This window comes from Elephas maximus, chromosome 9, assembly GCF_024166365.1.
Source record: "Elephas maximus indicus isolate mEleMax1 chromosome 9, mEleMax1 primary haplotype, whole genome shotgun sequence".
Lineage (NCBI taxonomy): Eukaryota > Metazoa > Chordata > Mammalia > Proboscidea > Elephantidae > Elephas > Elephas maximus.
In genome coordinates, this window is record NC_064827.1 from 82,793,895 (window position 1) to 82,817,321 (window position 23,427).

The 23,427-nt window shown below is 42.6% G+C and overlaps 1 protein-coding gene across 2 annotated transcripts in view; it reads right to left on the bottom strand.

Annotated features, from left to right (window-relative positions):
• Positions 1-23,427, bottom strand: part of MED27 (mediator complex subunit 27) — a 230,266-nt gene that overhangs the window by 16,402 nt on the left and 190,437 nt on the right. Inside the window, exons 5-6 of one of the 2 annotated variants that reach the window (XM_049896882.1) lie at positions 22,607-22,714; positions 12,397-12,438 (exon numbers count right to left, since the gene is read on the bottom strand). In XM_049896882.1, coding sequence (XP_049752839.1) covers positions 12,397-12,438; positions 22,607-22,714 — 150 coding nt within the window. The remainder of the gene's footprint in view (positions 1-12,396; positions 12,439-22,606; positions 22,715-23,427) is intronic. The other variant, XM_049896883.1, reaches the window with a different exon arrangement.

A 23,427-nucleotide genomic window follows, 5' to 3' on the forward strand; every position in this document is an offset into this window, starting at 1 on the left:
CCAGCAATTACTTGATACTCTTCTCTAACATAATGGACTAACGCACTGAGGTACTTTATCTGTGAGCACACAGCCACGAAGCCCAAGGCCTCCCCCTGCTAGGCTAGGAGAGCTGAGGCCTTTGACTATTAAAAGTATGCCCTGTAAGATTAATAAATAGGAAAAGTTAAGTACCCAAGTGTTTAAAAGTTGCTTATTTAAAAGAAGCTTGCTAGAAAGACTCGGATTCTGGCTTCCCTCCAGCCAATACCTGCTTTCACATGTGAAGAGAAGATTCTCTCAGACCTGGGATGGAGGGGGACACTGAACAGTCAGGAGACTAGGTTCAATTCTGGATTAGTCACTAATTATCTGGGTGACTTTGGCCACATCACTCCCCCACGGGCCCTCAGTAAAAGAGCACAAAGCTCAGATCAGTGCTGAATAATCCCTTAGGCCCCGTATAAATCCTAGGTTTTAAGTTGATGCTGCAGGACCTAAGCAGCCCTCGCTACCTCCTGGGATTGCAGCCCACTCACATACCATGTGCCCTGCTTCAAGGAAAACCCATCACAGCTTCATCTTCAGCTCTACCTGGTTTGTATTAGGGTGTAAATTAAAGCCCTTTGTTCTTCTAAAGGTTCCCTGGGTGGCGCAAACTGTTAAGTGTGTGACTACTAACCAAAAAATTGGTGGTTTGAACCCACCCAGAGGTACCTTGGAAGACTTGCCTGAAAGTCTGCTTCTGAAAGGTCATGAAAACCTCATGGAGCACAGCTCTACTCTGCCATACACAGGATCACCGTGAATTGGAATCAACTCAGTGGCAATGGTTTGCTTTTTAGGTTGGTTTGTTCTTCTAAAAAGAACAAATCTGTCTCAGCAGGCAGGAGGGGACACCAGGTTCTTGCCCCATTCCAGGATCCCACTGGTGCTGATGTCACCCTTAACCATTCCTCAGTTTCTGAGCCCTCTAGACTGCTTCACCAGGAAGAGTTTAAAAAGAGCGTAGAGAATTGGGCTTAGAACCAGGGAGGCCATCAACACAGCACTGTTCTTTGTGTTGGAAATCTGTGTGGCCCCTCTCCCCATCTCAATGGGTTTGGAGCACATGCTCAGCAGGTGGTAAAGCCAAACATTTGCTATTGGGTTGTATCTCATGCTGTTCCTTCACTCAAAGAAATACAAATTAACTTTCATTGGGCAGATATACTTTAATGTTGCACAAGGAGATTAGACCAAAAGTTTGGGGCTCTATTAAGAGCTTTGGCAAGGAAAGAGCCTTAAGAGGGTCTGTAGGAATCTCTTAGAAAAGGCGAATTCTTTGTGGATCCTGGAGTCAAAGCTGTGAACCTATCGTATTAATGTTTAAAGAGATAGCAATTCCTGTCAGCAACGTTGCTCCAAGGATCTGCACTGGTTCTACGAAAAATATTCAAAACAGTCCCAGAAGTACTCATTGCATTAAGAAAGGAGTCATTATTATTCCAAACTTGGAATGCTATAAAGTCAGTTCTAAAAGGGATGCTGGGGACTGGGGGAGATGGGGTGCAGCACAAAGGCATGTTTCTAAAACGGGGATAAAAGTACAGTACAGAGGAAGCAGGAGATTTATTTCTTTATTATGTAGCTCTAGTCTCTAATCTGTATCTTGGATCTGTATGCCACAGGTTAAGCAGGCCTAGAGGCCCAAGCAGGAAGCATCGAAGGCCACACGGACTAGGGATTACTTAGACTAGATCAATATTTCCTTCTCTACTTGATGAAAGAGCCATTTGCATGGGCTCCACAGGACTTACAACTGTCCACCAGACTCAGGAAATGTTGCTCTGGGATGAACCAGAAGCAGGGCTGTGTGTTGGTATTGAGAGGTGGAGGCCCAGCTGCTCCACCTTGCCGGAAATCCCTGGACACATCTCTGAGATTAAGCTCTGTGTCTAAGGAAGGATGAGACCACATAGATAAAGTACTTAATACAGCGTCTAGCATTTATCAGGACCTCCATAAATGCATTTTTGTTTAGTTTTGGGGTTCCAACCTCACTCTTAAAAAAACTAGATTAATTACAGAGAGTCTCCAGAGGGAGACGGGCTGTTCCTAGGCCACTCCCCAGTTCCTATAGGTCCTTCCGAACACCTTAGTGTGGCACATGAGGTCCCTCAAGACCTAGAACCCAGCCTTGTCTCTCTCAGTCCCCACTTTACACTCCAGCAATACTGGTTAGGTTAGAAATTTCTTCTCCCAAATATGCTTTCCTAACTCTGTGCCTTTGTTTAAAATGTCCCTCTGTGTGGAATGCTCTTCCCTTGTCTAAGCCCTTTTCACCTTTAAGACTCAGCTCAGGGGTCTTCCCTATCCCACCCTATCCCCTGGGCTGGATGGAAGGCCCCTTGCCAGTACTCCCAGCAGATTCCTCTGGATACCCAAGTCCTGCACTTGCCACCACCATCTGTGACCAGGGGCCCCTGTCCCGCTTGGCTGTGCGCTCCTCGAGGATGAGGCCACATCTTCCTTATTTCTATACTCCTGCGCCAAGTACAGGGCCTCTCAGGAGAGGACAGTGCTCTGAAAATGTGGCTCTGCACTGGGCACCAGAACCGAGTGAAGTAGAGATAAAATGGCTCAGATCCTCTTTATTTCTTTTTGACCAGTGGGGAAAGTGGAGCAGAGTGAAAGGGGGTGTGGGGTAGGAAAAGTTGAGGTCACTGGGCATTGCCAGGAGGAGAGGGCCTGGGTAAGCAGAGAAATCCAGAATAGATGTGAGGGACGTCTCCAAGGCTCTGAAGGACATGCTCTGTGGAAGGCAGGCTTGACCAGCCTTCAGATTTTGCCAAAGGCCTCATGCAGGGCTGGGAGGAGACACATACAAAAAGTCCTTGACATTTCTCAGGATTAAGGAATTTAGGCTCTTTAGTTAGATGGGGCGGGGGGGGGGGAGGGGGGGGAGTCTAAAGCTTTCCAGATGGTAAAATGCCAGATTCTGTTGCTGGCTGCCAGGAAAGTTCAAGCCCAAAGATACCTGAATTGTTCTGTACCCACTTGTGTGATGTTATTTTCTGCTGGAACAGCCTTGCAGTTGGAGAAACACATCCAAAGACATCTGGGCTCCCCAAGAAAATACAGACAATACCTCCTACTTCTCCTCCAAAACTGAGGCAACTGCAGGAGGATGACTGAAGACTGCCTGGATGCGGGGCAGTGGGCCAAGCTCCCCAGCAGCTGGGCCGCCACTGTGCTTGGGGCCTTCTGCCTTGTCACTGCTCTGCCTGGGGAAATGGAAGTTAGGGTAGGACACGTGGACCTGAGATGTCTTCTAGGGACCACAGAGGTGCCACTAGCCTTCTCAGGACATGAGGGACTATTCCAGGTCCTGGAACTATGATTTCGCATCAGCATGTCAGGGCTGCCCAAAGGACACCTCTATAATTTTGGGTACCTTAGTCCCTCTTTAGCTTATTTTTTGACCAAGAGAGGAGATAATACGCATGGAGAAAAAGGGAAGAGAGATGATGTTTCAGCAGCAGTGTACGGGTTTTTCAGTGCCGTGCTGGCCTTTGGTTTACTTTACAAAACATACCTAACAAAATGGGCCATACGTATAGATGACCACAGATCCTGAGTTCTGCCCCCTCACTCCATGGCAATGATAACACAGCTGACATTTATTGAGCATTCACTATGGGCAACTGCAGTGGTAAATGCTTTGTGAACTCCTCATGATAACCCTATGAAGTAGGTTTTATTATTTCCCCCTTTTTATATACGAGGAAACTGATGCTTACAGAGACTAAATTCCTGGCCCAAGGTCACACAGCTGATCCATGGCAGAGCTGGCATGTAGATCCAGGTGTGTTTGTTTCCAGAACCTGTGCTCTTAGCCACTGGGCAGTATGGCCTCCCAATAGGTCCACTGTGAAGAGACTGGGATGAGGCAGCAGCAAAGATACAAGGGGGAGTAATTTGAATCAGAGAACTTTTTTGTGTAAAGCTGGGTAAACATAAATAACGGAAAAGGAGGAAACGATCTTGCAAGTGAGAGGGGGGATGACTGAGCAAAATCCTAGAAGGAATGCCTCTGTCAGAGGAATATAAGTATGTTTTTACTAAAGAAGAGGGAACGGGTGCATTCGCAGAGAAATTTCTTGACAGATATAATGTAATTTGAGATCATCCAAAGAGTGAAGTGACTGAAGGAAGCTTTGGGAATTGAAACAACAGAAAATAATAGCAAGAGCAAATAAACTTTATACCTATGAACTTGTTTAATCCTCACAACAATTCTATGAGGTAGGTACTTTCATCTCTATTTTACAAATGAGGAAACTGGGAAGCTAGGTAACGTGCTGAAGGTCACACAGAGAGTAAGTGGTGGAGCTGGGATTGAAATACACAGCTACACTGCCTCTCTCTGGTACAGTCACTATGGGGACTGTGATAGGAGATCAACCAGGGCCAGAGAAAGAAAGGAATCAGCCTGAATTCACAGTGCAGTGGGTGGGCATGGCTCTGGGACGTTCTCCTGCACTGCTGGGCAGCCTGCACACGCACTCGGCAGACTGCTGGGCACTGAGGTTTGAGCCTGGGGAACGGCAAGGTGGATGGTCTTCCCAGGAACAGTTGTTGGATTCTGACCTGGAGTGTACTTGATCCCATGCAACACTTCAGTAAAAAATAAGCTACAGAAATGAAAAATGCCTGCTCTGACTCCTCTAATGGTAGAAAACCACAAACCACTTCCAAGGCAATTTATTAGGCCCTAAGAAAGTTGGCAGGATGCGCTGGGCTTTCCTGGTTCCATTGTAACCGTAAAACTGGGCATATGTGAGTGTACCTTAATGAGACTCTCAGTTATTACCACACTCAGCATTGGTTAAGGGGGCCTTGAAGAGGGAAGGTACTGGGATATTATAAGAGGAAAAGAAATGATCAAGCCTATTTTGTGTTTAGATGCCTGTGAATATTGAAACGTGCCCATTAAGAGGAAAGATGACGATAAAAAGCTTTTTGGCTGTTGCGTGAGTATAAGGATTCTTTCAGCTCCCAGGGCCCTCTGGCTGACACTTAACTATGTCCACTTTTATTTTCCTTCTGCTTATCAAACCTGGTCAATACAGTCCAACTGTCAGCTTAGGAAAGGGCTGCTCTTCGGGATGACCCTGGAATTGTCCACTGCCTCTCCTTGCCTAATGCTCGTCCATAGCCCACTGTTTGGCTCACACATGCATTCATCCTGTATCATCACTTGTTCAGGGGTATTGCTAGGAGTATATTTTCATACATTAAGCTGCCCACTTGCCCTTGTACTGGTGAAAGCTGTTCCTTCTCTAGGCTTTATCTGTTTGGGATTGCCAAGATACACTCGTGAGGCACGAATAGTGCGCACAGAAACAGAATGCAAACACACCATATCTGGTCAATAAAACATAAGTGCTTTTGAGAAAAGTTAAATTGGCATTTAAGAGAAATGGGATGCTCAGAGTGACATGATCTGGAAAATACAGAAGGGCCTTCTATGACATGAAGGTGATCGCCTTTTGGAGGCTGTTCCTTGGTGACTGAATTCTTTCTAGGTGTGGGAGCCTTTGCTGACAGTGGACTGAGATTTGGCACCAAGTCTTAGAACTTTCATCACAATGTGAGCCTCTTACAGGTCTTCATATGTGGCTTTTGGAGACAAGTTTTTGAAAGGAAATGTAAATGAGGTAGGTAGGAGGAGGTTTTAGAAATTATAGAGCATGAGACTTAAAATAATTTAACTATGTATTGAGCCTATTTTGTGATGTGAATGCCACAGCAGCACATACGCTCAAGTAACATATGTGACACAGCCTTATTCCAATAACAGTTCCTGTCTTCTAGAAACTACCCCAATGTCAGGGAAGGTTCTCTTCCTGAGACCTGGAATTAAGGACAGGTTGTTGTTAGCTGCCATCGAGTCAGTCCCTGACTCATGGCAACCCAGTGTGCTACAGAGTAGAAACGCTTCATAGGGTCCTCCTGGCTGTATACTCTTTACAGAAGCACGTCACCAGGGCTTTCATCCGCAGAGCCATTAGGTGACTTCAAACTGCTGACCTTTAGGTTAACAGCTGGCTGCAAACTGCTTATGCCACTCAGGCTTCCAGGCTTGGCAAATACTATTTGGGTAAGTGATCAATTTCTGCTAGGTACTCAATATATCCACCAATCTAATATATATCATGTACCAAAACTTCAGAGAATTGAGTCTTCTAGGGTTGAGTCAATCTATTCTATTGAAAAGCACCCGGCCACACTGCAAACATACCTTGATAAAGTCTGTTCCCAGATGGGGCCCACTTTTTTACCAAGGCATGAAATAATGGTTCTAGAAATGAAGTGGTGGCAACCTGCCCAGAACACTATCCCCCTATCCACAGCTAAGTTCTAATGGCATAGGACTGAAAGGGTGAATCTTCCCTCAGTTGCTTGTAGAATAATGCCTGTTGGTGGACGAAGAGCTGGACATCCCTGGGCTATGACTTTTGTGCTTTAGCTCTGAGTGAAAAAGCTGTGAAGCATTTGCCAGCCCCTATGATAATGTCTCTCAATTCTCTGCCTACCTGGGGCTGTACACACACTCCACCTCTTTCTTTAGCCTTCCTGCCAAGATTTAACGCAGTAAGTAGCTGCAGGTTTGTGCTCATACTTCCTAAGTTACTGGATGAAAATGCACACTGTGCTGAAATGAGGGGGTTAAAGATCAAAACAGGGACTGCCCCTGCAGTGTGTAAATGTCAGAAAAATATGAACATGCTTGAAACCTTTCCTGGCTCTTTGTGATTCTGCCCTTTCAGATGGCTCCCCCTTATTTCTAAGTTCCATTCTCTGAATCTACTCTGCTGGAGACTTGCTGGCTATAAAAAGCTTCTTCGCCCTAGGACGAAGTGCCAGGAGGCTCTCCAAGGGACCAGGGTAAATGATGGGAACCTGTTAGCAGTGATGGACCCACAGCAAGCTGTCCCGAACTCAGCCGTTTCCCTACACTCGGGTAAGGGGTCTAATGAAGACAGAAAACAGCTTACTGACAGACAGTCAACATTTGTAGACAAAAGGAAGGCCAAATTTAGCTTCACGTGGCGGAATTTGCTACAGGACCTCGGGTGCTCCATCTTTAACCCAGGGAGTCAGGCATGGGCCTGAGGAGAATTTGACAGGTGTGGGCTTCCTGACATTATTTTCAGAAATAGAAAGGTGATTATAAGCTTGGTTTGGTTCTGCAAGGCAGCTCCCCCTCTCCACTCCCCTCCTGTTACACCTAGGGGAAAGACCACAGAGGGCTCCCTGCCTTCCTAGCAGGCCCTCTTTCTGTGGTGGTCACTGCTGCCACTTGTGGGCAGGAAAACACACATAATACACAGTAATTGCAACCACATAATGAATGTCAAAGAAAGGTGTGCTCGGGGTTCTACACCAGCACAATTCAGGGAGAGAATTCCTCCCGTGACATTACGTAACCAGGTATTCCCAGCTCAGAGGTGGAGCACAATTATGGTATCTAACACCATCCTTTGGACATTTGGGCACTATTTTTCTGCCTGAGAAACCCCCTATATTGATGACAAAGAAACTGCCTTTTCCAGGCCACTGTAATCTCCCAATGCATTTTTTTTTTAATTGTGATTTAAGTGAAAGTTTACAGAGCAAATTAGTTTCTCATTCAAAATTTATTCACAAATTGTTTCATGGCATTGGCTGCAATCCTGCATTGTGTTAGCACTCTCCCCTTTCTTTTTCCATCCTGGAACCCAGGTTTATTTGTCCAGTTTTCTTGTCCCTTCCTGCCTTCTTATCTTTGTTCCTGGGCAGGTGTTGCCCATTTCATCTCCTATACTTGACTGATCTAAGAAGCACGTTCCTTGTGTGTGTTATTGTTTGTTTTATAGGCCTGCTTAATCTTTGGCTGAAAGATGAACTTTGGGAGTGGCTTCAAGTCTAAGTTAGAAGGGTGTCTGAAAGCCATAGTCTCGGGGGTTCCTCTATCAGACCAGTGAGTCTGGCCTTTTGATCATTTGCTCTACATTTTTCACCTGCTCTGCCCAGGACTATCTGTTGTAATCCTAGACAGAGACTGCTCAGTAGTGGTAGCCAGGCACCATCTAGTTCTTCCAGTCTCAGGGTTGTGCAGGCTGTGATTCATGCGGTCCTTTCGTCCTCTGGACTGATTACTCCCTTGGGTCTTTAGTTTTTTTCCCTCTCTTTTGCTCTCAACTAGAATAGACTGATAGTTATATCTTAGATGGCCGCTTACAAGCTTTTAAGACCCTAGACATTACTCACCAAAGTCGGATGTAGAACGTCTTTAAGAACTATGTTGTGCCAATTGACATAGATGTCCCCCGAGTCTACGGTCCTTTGCCTTTGAGCCTGAGAACTTCATCCTGTGAGGTGTTTAGTTATGTCTAAGAGGTTTCCCCGACTGTGCCATTTGTGTGCTGTATTGTCTATATTAATACATAAGGAGCTCCTACAGTCATGTATTTAGAAACTTCCACCTCTGAACCTGTACCTGCTGGTCGGCGTGCTCCCTTACCCCTTCCCTCACCTCTTGGCATATCTATCTACGTATCAATTCACAGATTACAGTTTGTTGATTCTATTGTTGCAAGGCTGTCTATGCTATATCCCCCAAAAAAATATCCCAGTGCCTTTTATACCAGTGTTTCAGGCTGAGCTTTTCTGGATAATGTAGATAACTATCCCTACCAACCACTGATTGGGCTACTTGGACGGGTGTAAACAGGTAGATGATGAGCTAAAGGGAATATTTACCATAGTACTTTAAAACAACATCTTTTTGGGAAGCACTATAAACAACATCAATCAGGACACCCAAAATTTAAGTGGGTAGACAGGAAGAAAACAGAATTCTGAGAAATAGCTGATAGTAAAAAGCACACTTTAGAAATGTCGCCACCTAATCCTTCTCTTTTGGCATTTTTAGTTTGAAATGCTAAACATCACACAACAAATTGCACCAGGCCTTCAGAATCTGCAACTGACAAAGTGGGTCTGAGATCAGCTTTTAGTGCACAATCTGCTGAGGAACAGCAATGTCTGCCCTGAGATTCACACAGTGAACTGAGATTCCTGAACTAAGTGTGTTACAGCCATTCCGCATTATTATCCCATAGGACATATCCTTCGTCTTCTCTACTAACATCTTCCACAAGCACAATGATATGAAAATAGGCTTGTTTATAAAATCCCAAACTCCTTCCATGTGACGATTAGTTGAAAGTTTTGTTGATAAAGGATTAAGCTTAACTCTGTATTACATTATTTTCCAATATATTCTCTAATTTCATAGCAAAAAGAAAATGGCTTGGTAGGGAAGACAGAGGACATTTTAATTCACTAATTCCTTATCAGCCCCTGAAAAAAGAAAAGGACTTCAATGTATCTGCCTTTAGTTGTAATCAGAAGGACACTATCACCTGCCCACAAATTGTTGTTCTTTAATCTAGTATAGGTCAATATTAGAGGTCAAGTCCATTTAGTTAAAAACAGGTGAAGGTAGGGATGATAAAGAGATCTCAAAAAAGGTTCTGCACAAACAGAGACAATATGCCACTCACCAGTTGCGATAAAATTCCTATTCCTTTGAATTCATTACTTTATGTTCTTTGAGTTACTGCTTCAAATATGTTACAGAAACTACAAGGAAGGAACTGGCAGGTGTTCCTAAATCTCTCCAACTAGACTAATATCAAATTTTAAACAATGCTTCAGTATTTGTTTGTAGTTTTAAACATATACAAAGCATGCCTGGCAGGTTATTTTTAGGGGAGGTAAAATAAAAATATACCACTGTCTTTCCAAATCTATGCTTCACCAAATCTGTGTTCCACACATTTTATAATTTCCTAATAAACTTCCTGCTTGCATTCAGAAATACTTAATACTACACAGAATACTTCAAAAAAATATACGCAAAGGCAAGCATGTGGAAGCCCCCTCCCTTATGAAGGAAATTTGAATGGAAACTGGACCATTGTTAAGATACCAGGTAATGAGTCTTCAGTACTCGTTGCTCTCACGAAGTCCTCACTGCCTTTTGTGGCACCACAAGAAGGAACTCATTGCAATACCACAGAGGACACTAAGGTAACAAGTTAAAGACAAAACAACTGCCTTAATGTTCCTCACTATCACAGCAAAACAAGATGCGGATAATGAGCAGCACTCTTTCTCCTTAGAATGTTTTTCAACCAGCTGCTTTTGGAGAAAAAAAAAAAAACAAAAAAGAATCATTAAGAGAGTTAGCATGGATAAGGCCAGGACTTCATGCATGTGAAACAAGGAAATACCTTAGGTATGGTCTTTTTTTTTTTTTATGGTCACCTGGATAAGAACGCTAAGAATACAAATGTAGTTCACTGCATTAAAACCTACACATGACTACACACTTCTTTTAGGGTCCGGATGCAGGGAGGGAGGTTGTTTTCCTCATTATGTTTTCAGACAGATCATCTGGGTAAAGGGATGTTAGAAGACGAAAGGCCAGAGTTTTCTTATTATTTCAGAACAGTTCTAGATTTACAGAAAAGGTGCAGACGGTAGAGAGTTTCAGCATAAAACTGCCCCACAGGGTTTCCAAGGAGCGGCTGGTGGATTCTAACTGCTGACTTTTTGGTTAGCAGCCGTATACCCTCCCTAAATTTGTGGTTTTCAGCCTCAAACCACTTCCCTAACTCCATCCATATCTTTTGTTTACCCTAAGCATTATACAGGGGTTCAGGAAGGAATGTGAGTTGATGTAAATTAAGCACCACTGAGGGGTGGTCCAGTATGTTCTTCTGATAGAAAAGCTCACTGCTTAATGGGTATGGTGTTTACTTTCAGGATAATGAAAATATTCTGGAACTAGATACAAGTGGTGCTTCCGCAACATGTCAATGTAGTAAATGCCAATGCATTGTTCATTTTAAAATGATTGATTTTATGTTATGTGAATTTCACCTAAAAACAAACAACCCCAAAAGCCCTACGCTTAAGCTGCCTGGCACAACCTGGACACAACTATTACTCACTGTGGGAATAACTTGGGCCAACCTTTCAAAATCATGTCTATCCTCTGCTTTACCCCCTTCCATGGCTTCTCACTGAATTAAGAATAAAATCCAAATTCCCTACCAGGGCCTAGAGGGACTTGCATGACCTGGGCTCTGCCTCCCATCTCTTCTTCACTCCCTCCTTGCCCACTGAGTGCTCCAGGGACATCTGCTTCCATCAGTTCTTAGAACCCAGCCCTGGTTTCTGGGCTGCTGTTTCAATTGCCTAGAAATTTCTTTCTGTGGCTTTTTACATGACTGGCTCTTTCTTACTCTTCCAGGCCCTGTATAAATTTCACCTCATAAAGGTCTTCTCTGATTACCGTAATTGGAAGGAAGACCCTGTGTTGTTGTTCTTAGTCACAACAACCTGGAGTTATCATATGTACTTACTTATTACACTTTCTTGTCAGTCTTGTCTTCCGCTGCACCCCTAGCACCTTAGCATAGTGGCTGGCATATGGAAACGCGGCTCAATAAATAATTGTTGTTGAACTTGATGAGGGAATGAATGAAATTGGAACCAACTCTCTATTACTTGTACTACTGGACAGAAGCAGAGACAGAGGATAGAAAAGAAATAAAACCAGTTGCTGCCTGAGAGCTGCTGGGGGTAGTGGAAACCCTCATATGCCACAAGTATTAAGCTAGTCCAGGGAAGGGGACCCTTCCACCATCGGGAGTTGTGGGAAATGGATTTTCTCTAGTCACGATTCATTTTTTCTAACTTTTCTCAAACAGAAATTTGAGGAAGCCCTATATATGAACAAAACATCGCCACAGCAATTCTGGTTAAAGTGGGCACACTGGGCACAGGTTGGGGCAGGGCGAGGGCAGAGCTACCTGCCTCCTTCAGCCCATCCCTAAGGCTCCTGCATAGATCACTAAGGCTCTGAGAAACAGTTTACAACTTGTGTGGATTGTGCTTAGAGCAACTCAACTGTCTCTGATTTTTTATAATGTCAGGTTTACCGAGGTATAATTTACATGTAGTAAAATTCACCTTTCCTAAGTAGGTAGCTCTCTGAATTTTGATGAACATATATAGTCATGTAATCCCTACCAGAGTTAAGATACAGAATATTTCCATCATCCCAATCTGTCTCCTTGGGACCCCTGTTAGTCAATCCTCTGCCCCTACCCGAAGCCCTGGCAACCACTGATCTCATTTCTGTCCCCAGGTTTTGCCTTTTCCAGGATGTCATAAAATGGAATCATACAGTGAGTAGCCATTCTTGTCAGGCTTTTTTCACTTTTTGAAAAGCCTCTCTTTGAGACCAATGTTTACAAAGCATTCAAATTTTCCTTAATGCCTCTTAACTAAGAAGCAAAAAGTAAAACTTACCTTTTGGAACACTTGATAGTTAGATTTGGACCATATATCAAGCTGGAGGGAAAAGAGATAAAAATATGATTAACATCATTTTTAGAATTTGGACTGTATGAGTCAATTCCGACTCATAGTAACCCTACAGGACAAAGGAGAACGCCCCCATACAGTTTCCAAGGAGCGCCTGGGGGACTCGAACTGCTGACCTTTTGGTTAGCAGCCTTAGCATTTAACCACTATGCCACCAGGGTTTTCACTATTACACTTACTAGGCTTGAGAAAACAAAAAATGAAACATTCTGGTTATAGAATAAGAGAATCTCAGGGTTGAAAAGGATCTTAAATCTCCTGCTTGAATTTCCTCTTTGTCAGTCTGAAGGTGATTTAAAGAAACTAAATGAAGGAAAACAGGATAAAGAGAGAAGTCAAACTGAGGTGTTCGTTGCCTCCAAGATCTTTTTGAGCTATGCCCTGCGGTAACTTCTAACCACAACTCCTCCTGCCCTCCCTATTGCTCACCCCGGCTCTCTCGCAAGGTCAGTCCTGCCTCAAGAGTCAGGATCTTTGCATTTACCATACCCTGAGCCCTGGTGGCATAATGGTTAAGAGCTCGGCTTCTAACCAAAAGGTCGGCAGTTTGAATCCACCAGCTGCTCCTTGGAAATCCTATGGGGCAGTTCTGCCCTGTCCTATAGGGTCGCTAGGACAATGGGTTTTTGTTGTTGTCATGTTGCCTGGAATGTTCTTCACATGACTCCTCCCATACTTCCTATAGCTCAAATGTCACCTGATCACAGAGGGATTTCTCAGCTACCCTATCTATTACCCCCAGGACCTGCTGTCTTAATTCTCTTTACCTTTTCAAAAAATTTTAATTTTCATAGTAGTTAAAGCTACCTGATAGTGTATTACATCTTTGTTTATTTGCTTACTATCTGTCTTGCCCGCAGGAATATAAACTCAGTGAGGGAAGAGGCTTGTCTTACTCCCCCGCCTTCCAATCCCCACCCCCCCCATCCAGAAACAGATCCTAACACACGGAAGGTAGGTCTTCGCTGAGTGGAGGGAAACTAGCCGCCAGCAGGTGTTGAACACCTGTCAGTGCCCAGCACTGCACTAGGCCCTCCACACACACTCTCTCATTTAATCCCCAGAACAAGCCAATGTGGCCGGTCCCATTAACAATCTTACATTCCAGATGACAAGACAGTGGCTCAGAGCTGTTGAACAGCCCATTTAGAGGCCTCTTACAGATGATCTAGCCTGGTGGTGCTCAAGCATGACTAAGTATCAGGAGCCCCTGGGGATTTTGTTTTTTTAAATATATGCATTCCTTGGTCCCCCCCTAGGGCAAGTGAATCAACAGCTTTAGAGTGGGCCCAAGAATCTATTTCTTTCTTTATTCGGCTTTTTTGGTTTGTTTTTTAATTTTTTTAGCAGGTTAACTGTGATACCAGATAAGGTCAGGAACCTTTAACCTAGGGCGCCCCCTACTGTGCAAATGTGGAAACTAAGGCCTGTGAGAGAGAATGTGGTTACAGCTTTTAGTAAACCCAGACCAGTCCTCCCTCGGCTACACTCGTCATGCACAGGGTACTTTAATGGTTCATTTTTAAAAAAGCCATTTTGGTTTTATAGGATCAATGCTTTGTCATTGTTTCAAGAGTTTGGAATTAGTAGGGCAAGGAAAGAATTACCCCAATACAGTGCTGAGAGACAGCTAAGGGATAGTGCAGAATAAAAGAGGAAGCCATCAGGGTGTCCCATGGGTGCTAAAAAGCCAACTTCAATATATGAGTTCAAGACTCGAGCAAATTGAAACACCTGGTCGATGGGCCTCTTGGAACCTGTCTTTGAGGTTGGTCAGTGGTCAAGGCTGAAACTTGAGATGTGGCTGTTTATGCCTGTATGTTGCGTTATTGACTTTGGAGCACCAGAGAACATGAAAAGCAATCAGACAGGAAGACTACTCTAAGAAAACAGGGAATGAAGTGTTTCATTTGACATGGGACACTTCAGAATTCTGTTTCTATTTGGAGGAAAACACTAAAACTTGGCTTTCTGAAAAATTCCTTGGAAAGTAAAGTTACATGAGGAACAAGCCACACATTCAATTCTCACTGGCTTCTCCTGTTCAAAACTAGTTTCATATAAACATCACTGAGTTTGAAAACGTTCAGAACAATAGAGAAGGCTAAGATGATCAGGAGGAGGCTAACCCAGACCTTTGCAGGGCTCCTGCTGGAGAGGCTGGAGATTTCCTTAACCCAAGTCTGGTATAAATAATGCGAGAGATTTGACCACACACTCATTCATTCAGCCTGGAAAATAACTTCGAATCCATCTACTTCTCCTTATCATCTCTTTCTTAGATTTCCACAAAAGCGTCCTAATTGGCTACTCTGGCCAAACTGCTTTTCAGAAAAGGTGGTGTTTTAGCCAGTCACTGTTCACCCACAGGAACCAACTGATGGGAATAAGAATTTTAAAAATCTTTAGGCATTAGAATTTTAACTTGACAAGTTAACAATTTGTAGGGGAGAAAGTGACACATTACCTCCAGATAACTCTGAAGAAAACCTCAACAGAAACATATGAAATTAATTCCCTACATTATCAACTCTGTTGAAGAAAACCACCACTGGACAGGTGACCACATTTGGAAGGACACATTACTTTTGTAGTGCAGCAGTTTAGCCCAGGGCTTAAAAAATGCAGCATTTAAAGATTATTCAGAGATTGCAAGATGAATAAGAATGACTTTTTGCATCTTTTAGTTCTACCAAATCACTGCCAAGACAACAGTGAGATGCCAAAGATTTTAGGTCTAAATTTTAAGAGGAGTAACATCAATGTCTGAACTTGGAACCAATGTAGTTCTCCTTCCATTTTAAGCCCACAGCTGTTCCTTCTGAAGTTCTCCATTGTTTATCCTTCCTGACTGTTAACATCATACATAGGCAGACCACGACATAAACACAGAGCCCGAAGAAATTGAAAAGGAAGAATCGGCACATATACTAAAGTTATAATCTTCGTTCAAAAGAGGAAAAAAAGAAAAGAAAAAAAAAAAAACTTTAGTGTCTGAAAAATGTTTTAATAAAAATCACACAGAAGGAAATATGTATAGGTTTAATTAAGAGATGGACTCTCCAGCTTAATTGTGGATTCTCAAAACAAACCATGTCTACTAGAAGTGAGAACGTTGCTCTTTTTAAAAGACAATTTAAATATATTATTCAGTACCCTAGGGAACAGTTCTTACCATCTGGAACAGAAAAATTTTAGACAATATGGTCTATTTACCTGGTGCACATTGGTAAGAAAGGGATCCAATAACAATGGGTTTCTCTCTTTTGCAGTGAACACACAGCAGGTGGTTTGTACTTGATTTTCTGCTAGATTTATGCCAGAGAAAGCCATTTAAACAAGCATTCTGGAGTCAATGCCCTGCCTCTCCTCAGGGCCAGGAAGGTTTCAGAAATTCATTTCAGGGAGCCAGGATGAATCCAAGTGAATATTTATTAGCTTCAGCTTATATGCTGCAAAGGCGGGCATGGCTACTAATTTTTTTTTTGCTGGCTGCAATATTGAAAAAAGAACATTCTGGAAACTGCAAATCTTCAGCCTAATGAACGACAAATTATTCTGAACTATAGTGTCGGGAAAAAGAAAGTGAAGTACCCCTCAGATTCCAGACAAGCATGAGAAAGATCTTAAAATGGAAAAGTCAACCTATGGTAATTGGTAGCTGAATCTGCAGTCTTAGGAGCAGCCTCTTGAGCTCAGGGCTGGAATTCATGTTTCAGGGATGGGAACGTGGTCTATTCTCAAGTAAACTGAAAACGAACCTCACAGATAACCAACTGCTTTAACACAGTCACATCTGCTCTCAGGATAAAAACCTCCTGATGAACAGAAGAGCAAGTGAAAATAGTGCTAAATCTTATTTATTCAACAAAAAGAAAAATCAGAACGAATTGACATCAGTAGGCAAGGTAATTCTAGCCTATTCTAACCTGCAAGGGCAGGAGATACTACCCAGTGGAAACCCAGGTTCTTACTAGGCATGACTCGTATTGGCCAGTAAATGAGAGACCAAGGTGGGAGAACAAGAAAGGCACATTTGTCTCATTGTACAAGGAAATGGAGTCAGTCAGAGCTTACGCTGCCAAGGCTGCTTGCCAAGGGTGGGCAGGTCACTTACTTTTAAAGGAGTTTACAAGTAGGGAGTTCATACAAATTACATGAGCAACATTCTTAATCATGCTAGGCAGTGATTTATGCAATGGGGTTTACATAAAAGCAGAATCCAAATGCAAAGCTGGGGCGGGGGGGCCGGGAGGAAGCCAAGCAAAGAAAATAGGATTTTTAATACGGTACTGTGGGGGCTATCTCAATACCATTTCCTGATATGTATTTGCCCTGCACTTTATCTGCACTGTTTTGTCTTTAAATCCTTCCTACAACAACATGAGCACAACAAAATTATTTCCAATTCACAGATAAGGAAACTGAGGCTCAGAGAAGTTAAACAACTTGCCCAAGGTCACATAACTAATATGTGGTGGAGAATTCAAAACCAGGACTGTCTCCACAGGCCCAGTGCCTAAACTTGGAGGAAGACTGCCTTTCAGCTAGAATTCAACGGGAATGCTGATTCTGAACACCTCTCACCTGCCACTCACAGAGCTCTTCTGGGGAAGCTCCAAAGTTCAACAATATAAATCTGCTTTGAGGCCTGCTGGTGTTGACAATCACTGCTGCTAAGATTCATCTGGCAGCAAGTGAAAATTTTGGCAGCTCATCAGGAAGTTATCAATACTTTACTTGTTTCAGAAAACTGTAATGAATTATAAATTATCCAAAATTGACACTTCCAAATAAAACTCATAAGCCTCAGGAGGGATTTCAACTTCTCAAGTCTTTATTTAGAAGCTTTATCTTTCAAAGTCAACAGGTGATAAATATGTCAGTATAAGGCTACAAACCAGCAATGGTAATGGATTTCTCCATGGTTACAAGTTTACAAAATCCTAAGCTTGTCGTTAGTCATCCTAAACCTACCCAACCTCCCCTGGAGAGTAAAAAAGGGAATGCAGCGTTACAGGTCTATTATTCTTCAACTTCTCCTTTTCAATCAGGACTTACATTTGTTACTAAAAACCTGCTGAAAGCACAATTTCAGGGCATCCCCTGCATATGAATTAGAGTGGATTCCCCTTTCCCAGCCTTCACCCTTCCCCCCATGAGTAACAAGAGGCCATTTTTCTGAAGGTCGTCTGAACAATTTCAAAGGCTATAACAAATCAAAATGTTCCCTGCATCTAATATCAAACAGGGCTGATGACAACACTTATTAGAGAAATCAGATTCAAGCCTCCCCCAGCCCCCTCGACCCAAACACACACACACATACAACTTTGAAGTGGGAAGAATGCGGGGATCAGAAATTACCCTGGAGACAGCTCTCGCTGTCTTTGAAGGTTTCCTTTGATACTACCATTTCTTTTCCTCTTACGCTAGGAGGCTAAAAGCTGCCTTTTTTATTGATATGGTGTAATTAATGAAGCTATAGCGTTCCCCTAATGAGATAAATCCAACGGAGACACCCTTACAAGTTTTCAGGCAAGTCTGACTGGGACAAAGTCAGGACAATAGCCAGGTAGTCATCCTAAATCCTGCCTCTTCACATGCTGAGTCATGGCTCTTTGCTATTCCCCGATTACAATGAATTGCAAGTCGACAAGTCTTAAAGGCATTTTTATTTTTTATTAGCTGGATTAGTTTAGCGGTGCTCAGTATCAAAAAGAAGCACCACAGGTAAAGAGACAGGACCGTTAGGATGGTGGTGGCAGTTGTTACTAAGTGTGCTGAGTTTCTGATGGGAGAAAAGCCCTGTTAGTTCTGGAAATTGGGGGTGGTGCTGAGCCACCACTGTAGGTTTAGAGGATACAGACGATGGCCTAAGAAGCCCTGGTGGCATAGTGGTTAAGAGCTATGGCTACTAACCAAAAGGTCAGCAGTTAGAATCCATCAGGCGCTCCTTGGAAACACTATGGGGCAGTTCTACCCTGTCCTACAAGGTTGCTATGAGTTGGAATCGACTCTACTTGGCAAACGGTTTGGTTTGAGTTCGGTATCAGCCCAAACAAGGCTCTCCAAGCCACACCCATTGTATCAGTGGCTGTCTCCCAGACTGCAGCAAAACACTGTCAAGCAACCACTTAGGCACCAACTCAGCAAATGCAGGCAGGGCTCCATCCTCCAAAGAGCAGAACTGCAAGCAACAACCTGTCATTTTAGACCACTCCTTGGGCTCCAATGGCCCCTTCCAAACCATACAGTTTTTGGGGATGTGCCAGACATTTCAACACATTAATGCGCTGATGCATGAATGTGTATACATACTAACACAAATATACCAGTATGAGTACTTGAAATAGAACACTAGTAATGTCTGAATGGCTTTATTTTTATCTTTTGTAAAGTGCTCTGAAAAAAACAAAGGCTAGTCAAATTGGCTAGGATTAGATTATGGCACAGCAGTTATCTGGAAGCTGCTCTACCAAATGTGGCTAACGTGCCTTTAAAGCAGCACACTCCTCTCGGTCTTGCTATTTTCCGTTTCAGGGTCTCTGCTTACCACCTGGGCCCATGGATATAGTCATAAAAGGGAACAAACAGCTTGCTGTATCATCATATTTGTGGTAAGAGTTATAGAATGCAGGACCCTAAACACACACTTGATTTCTCTCCGAAGAACAGAGAATCCACGCTCATCTCTGATCAGGAAAATACGTGCACTTGCGTGCGTGCGTCCGTCCCCACGCTTTATTCTTTGATGTTATTTACCACTTCATTTCCTGCTGCTTCTTTCCGTTCCCATCTCTAATTTTTGGTTCTCTACTTTTCCACTCCAGCCAAAACTTTTTCATATCCCAATTATGTGTTGTAGGTTTATTCATTACCTCTTCCTGCTGGGCTTCTACTGTTTTACAGGTACCGAGGTATATCTAGGGATACAGAGTCATCGGGCAGAGTCTGTGCCCTCAAGGAGCTCCTGATAGATTCAGGTTATGAGATCTGGCTCTGTGTGTCCATGGGCAAGTTATTTTACCATGCTAGGTCTCAGTTTTCCTATCCGTAAAATGAATACGATAGCAGTACTTACTATGTCATAACATTGTTAGGACAATTTGATAACCACTGTAGGCAGTGTCTGCTTGGCACAGGCCCTACCAGGCTAATAAATGTCAGTATATTAACTGCAAGATAGACATGTAAATGAAGACTCATGCTATAATAACTCTAGTACTCAGAAAAGATTGTTCAAAGTTCTATGGATGTATTAATAATGATAATTTGTACTCTAAGTAGAGGCAGACTCAGACTTGCCATCCTTAGAGGCCATGTTCATAAGCACGGTGCTCCTATAAGAGCCCTGGGAAATTAGAGACAGGATGAGTAAGCCATGTGTTAAAGGAAGAACAGGGGTCTGTCTGGTGGACTAGGAAGGGAAACCATCCCAGGCAAAGGGCCCAGAATGTGCAAACATGTGAGAGAGTTTGGCAGGTCTTGGGAGCAACAAGTAGCATGTAAAGCTGGAAAGTAAGATGAGATGTATGTAGAGAGTAATGGCAGATGAGGTCAGAAAGGAAGCTATGCCTTGCTAAAGAGTTTGAATTTTATTCTGCAAGCCAGAGTTTCTAGAATTGTGGTCTGCAAAATGCCAATGTCATAATATGCTCCAAAAATAAAGAAAGAAAAAAAAGAATTTGGTGGTCAAGAAGTTAGGAAAATGTTGCATACTATATATATCCCTTTTGGAGATTCCTAAGACACGTAAGTAAACGAAGGGCTCTAAGAATTTCTACAGTAAAAAAACCTACTGAACTCTCTCTAACCTAGTGTTTCTCAAACTTTTTGACTACAGATGGCTTTGTATCTAACGTCTATTAATATCCTACTTTCCTACTTTGGGAAGGGCTGCTTTGGGCAATTGGGAGATGGTGAAAAGCAAGAGAATCGTATGCTTAGATGTGTATTTTAGGAAGACTGCTCTGGAAGCAAAGTGAAGGACAGACTGTGGGAGGGAAGTAATACTGGAGGTTAGAAGTGAGAGGAAGGCTAGTGCAGTTATTCAGCTGATTTTTTAAGAGGAGTGGAAATGGACAAGAAGGGCCCAATTTGAGAGCTATTTAAGAGGGAGAACTGCCAGAACCTGCTGACAGACTAGATATGGAGGGTGAGGGGAAGGAAGGGGTGAGAAATTAGGTGATGGTACAGTTAACCAAGGTAAGAAAGAGAGGGAGAAAACTCAGTTTAAGGAGAGAGATAATGAGCTTAGTTTTAAACATGTTGAATTGAGGTACATTCAGGGGGTCTGTTGGAAATGCAGGTCTGGAACTCAGAGGAAAGGTCTGGTTTTGAAACAAATCGCAAGTGATCCCTGTGTGGGTGACACATGAAAGAGGCATAACTGAGGAATGGGCAGAGGAGGAAGAGAACTCTGGGGAACCCGGGAGTCAAGGGGCAGATGGGAAAGAAAAAACTGTCTAAACAGCCGAGAAGACGTAATCAGAGAAAAATCTGAAGTATATGAGGCTATTTTCCACTTCTTTGTTTTAAATGCAGAATAAAAATACTAGTTATCATTCATTGAGTTATTTACTAGCTGGCAAAGGGCTAAGTGCTTTACATGTATTTTTTCAGGCACTTCCAGTATTGGACACTCAATTAAATAAATATTACATTAAAGATACCACACAACATAGGTAAAAATCTCTATTCCTTCTTATAATCTAAATTCAAACCTTGCTTCATTTGCATCCTGAGTTTGGTATCTCTTGTAGCATGGTCCTTCCTTATTTAGCTTTTTATGTATTTATTCTTCATCTCCCCGATTCACTTTTAAGTCCTAAACCTTGAAAAAACCAACAAGAACCATACTTCTAAGTGACCACTGACCCAGGGTCTCTTTGGCAGGGTACACACTATCCCAGTGTGGCTTCTGCTGCTGATAAACAATTTAGAATTTCTCTTTTGGAACTCCCTTCAGGGTGTGTTAATCACGAACATACAGATCATACCTGTCTTGACTATCCACTTTATTCTCCACACTTAATCCAAAGACCTTTTGGTTTTTTCAAAAGGAAAAAAGAAGTTTCTCCTCAAAGAGCGAGCTGTTATCAACAGGGATATTTAAGAGAACTCGGCAGAGTCCTTGGAACGACAGGAGCTCCCAACATCAGACAACTCCCATGTGGAATGTGTGCATGCTGGCTTATTTGTTCAAAATACAAACTGCAGTACTTCATGAGTCACACCTTCTGTATAACACGCTGCTATGTGCTAAGCCACATTTATCACCTTTTTTTGAAGACTGTTATCCTCATTATAATGTGGCTTTTGGGTGGTGAGTGCTAGTACTAACAAACTTTTAAATTTTAATGGGATTCATGAGGAGAAGGGAAAGCTCCTGAGAGTGGGGGAGATGGGAGTTTAGTGCTGGAAACTGACCAGGGCTGAGTCTGGGGGGAAGGGTATCTCAGGCAGAGTGCTCATTACACTCTGGAAGCAAACAAATGAAGGCTGTCGGTTCCCATTAGCATCCTTTGATGCTCTCTATAGAGCCATTCGGAGCGTGTGCAGGCAAAACAAATTAGTGGTTCACATGGGTTAACTTTCCATGGAACAAATCACCCATGGAAATAACTTGCCTTTTTTCAATGGCAGCTATTCAGTATGTGCTACTGTAGATAAGCAACTTCCTGAGGGCTACTTGGGAGTTTCACGGAAGAAGATGGTCATTGAGTTGTGCATCAGACTAACTCGAATTTTCCTCATGGTTCTAGGAAAAGCAAAATGCTGAACCCTGGGCTATTGATGCGCTGCTAGACTTGCCAAAAAAAAAAAAAAAATCCATTTCCTCAGAAGACACATTTAATGAGGCAACTAGGGTCTAAGGTGATAAATTAGAAATTCAACTAAAGGCATCAAGGCTTAGAAGAAAAAGCAGGAGCTTAATGAAAAATGCAAGTAGACAGAATGCAATGTTTTCCTGCAAGTGTTCATCTTCATGCTGCCATATCTACGCTTGTTGATGATTTCAGCTATGATTGCTAGTTTTTAATGTCATTCATCTGGGACTCTACTACATTTGTTCTGGGATACTGGAAATAAAGAAAAAACAAAATAAAACAAAAGACTCCAGAAGGCTTACCTTGCCATCTTCTGTGTAGACATTTTCGTTATATCCCTTTACTATTGTTCGATCAATGAACAGACTTCGCATGACTACAATCACCTTCAACACCTTTCCCAAAGTCACCTGTCAAAACACATGCATGAAAACGTGAAAGCTTACGCTGTAACATGCAAATCACACCAAGTTGGGCAAAACTGTAAGAAGAAGAAATGATCTTCTATCCATCCTCTTCCTGAAAGATGCAGCAAAGGACATTTTGAGAGATGGCATGGCATTACCCCTTGTAATGCTATCATCCTAAAACACTTAATAACAAACTCTCAACAACAGCAAGTTCTTCATACAATTCCTTCAAGATGATTCCTTCAAGTCACCTACAATTCCTTCAAGATGATTCCTTCAAGTCACCTACAATTCCTTCAAGATGATTCCTTCAACTCACCTATCTACCCTGAACTTATTCATATTTTTAGTTGATAAACTCACAGGATAAGTTTCACATGTTTACTATCTGCTGAATAAAGTAAAATTTCCTCCCCCGCCCCACCCGCCTTAAGGTTACTTTCTTTAAAGGGTATCCTATAATCTTGGCTTTCTACCATCTAGTGAGTACATTTGTTTTCATATTATGTCTTGGCCCTATGTACATCTATGAACTATGTAGAGACTACAATATAGAGAGTATAGGCAGACAACACCGAATACCCGCTGGCTGAACCACACATTTATAATACCCGATATAAATCAAATAAAGTGACCTTAAAGACAAGTAACTGAATTTTACTTTCAAAAAAGAAACACAATCCTGGAAATACAATTAAGTGCTTTACTCTCTT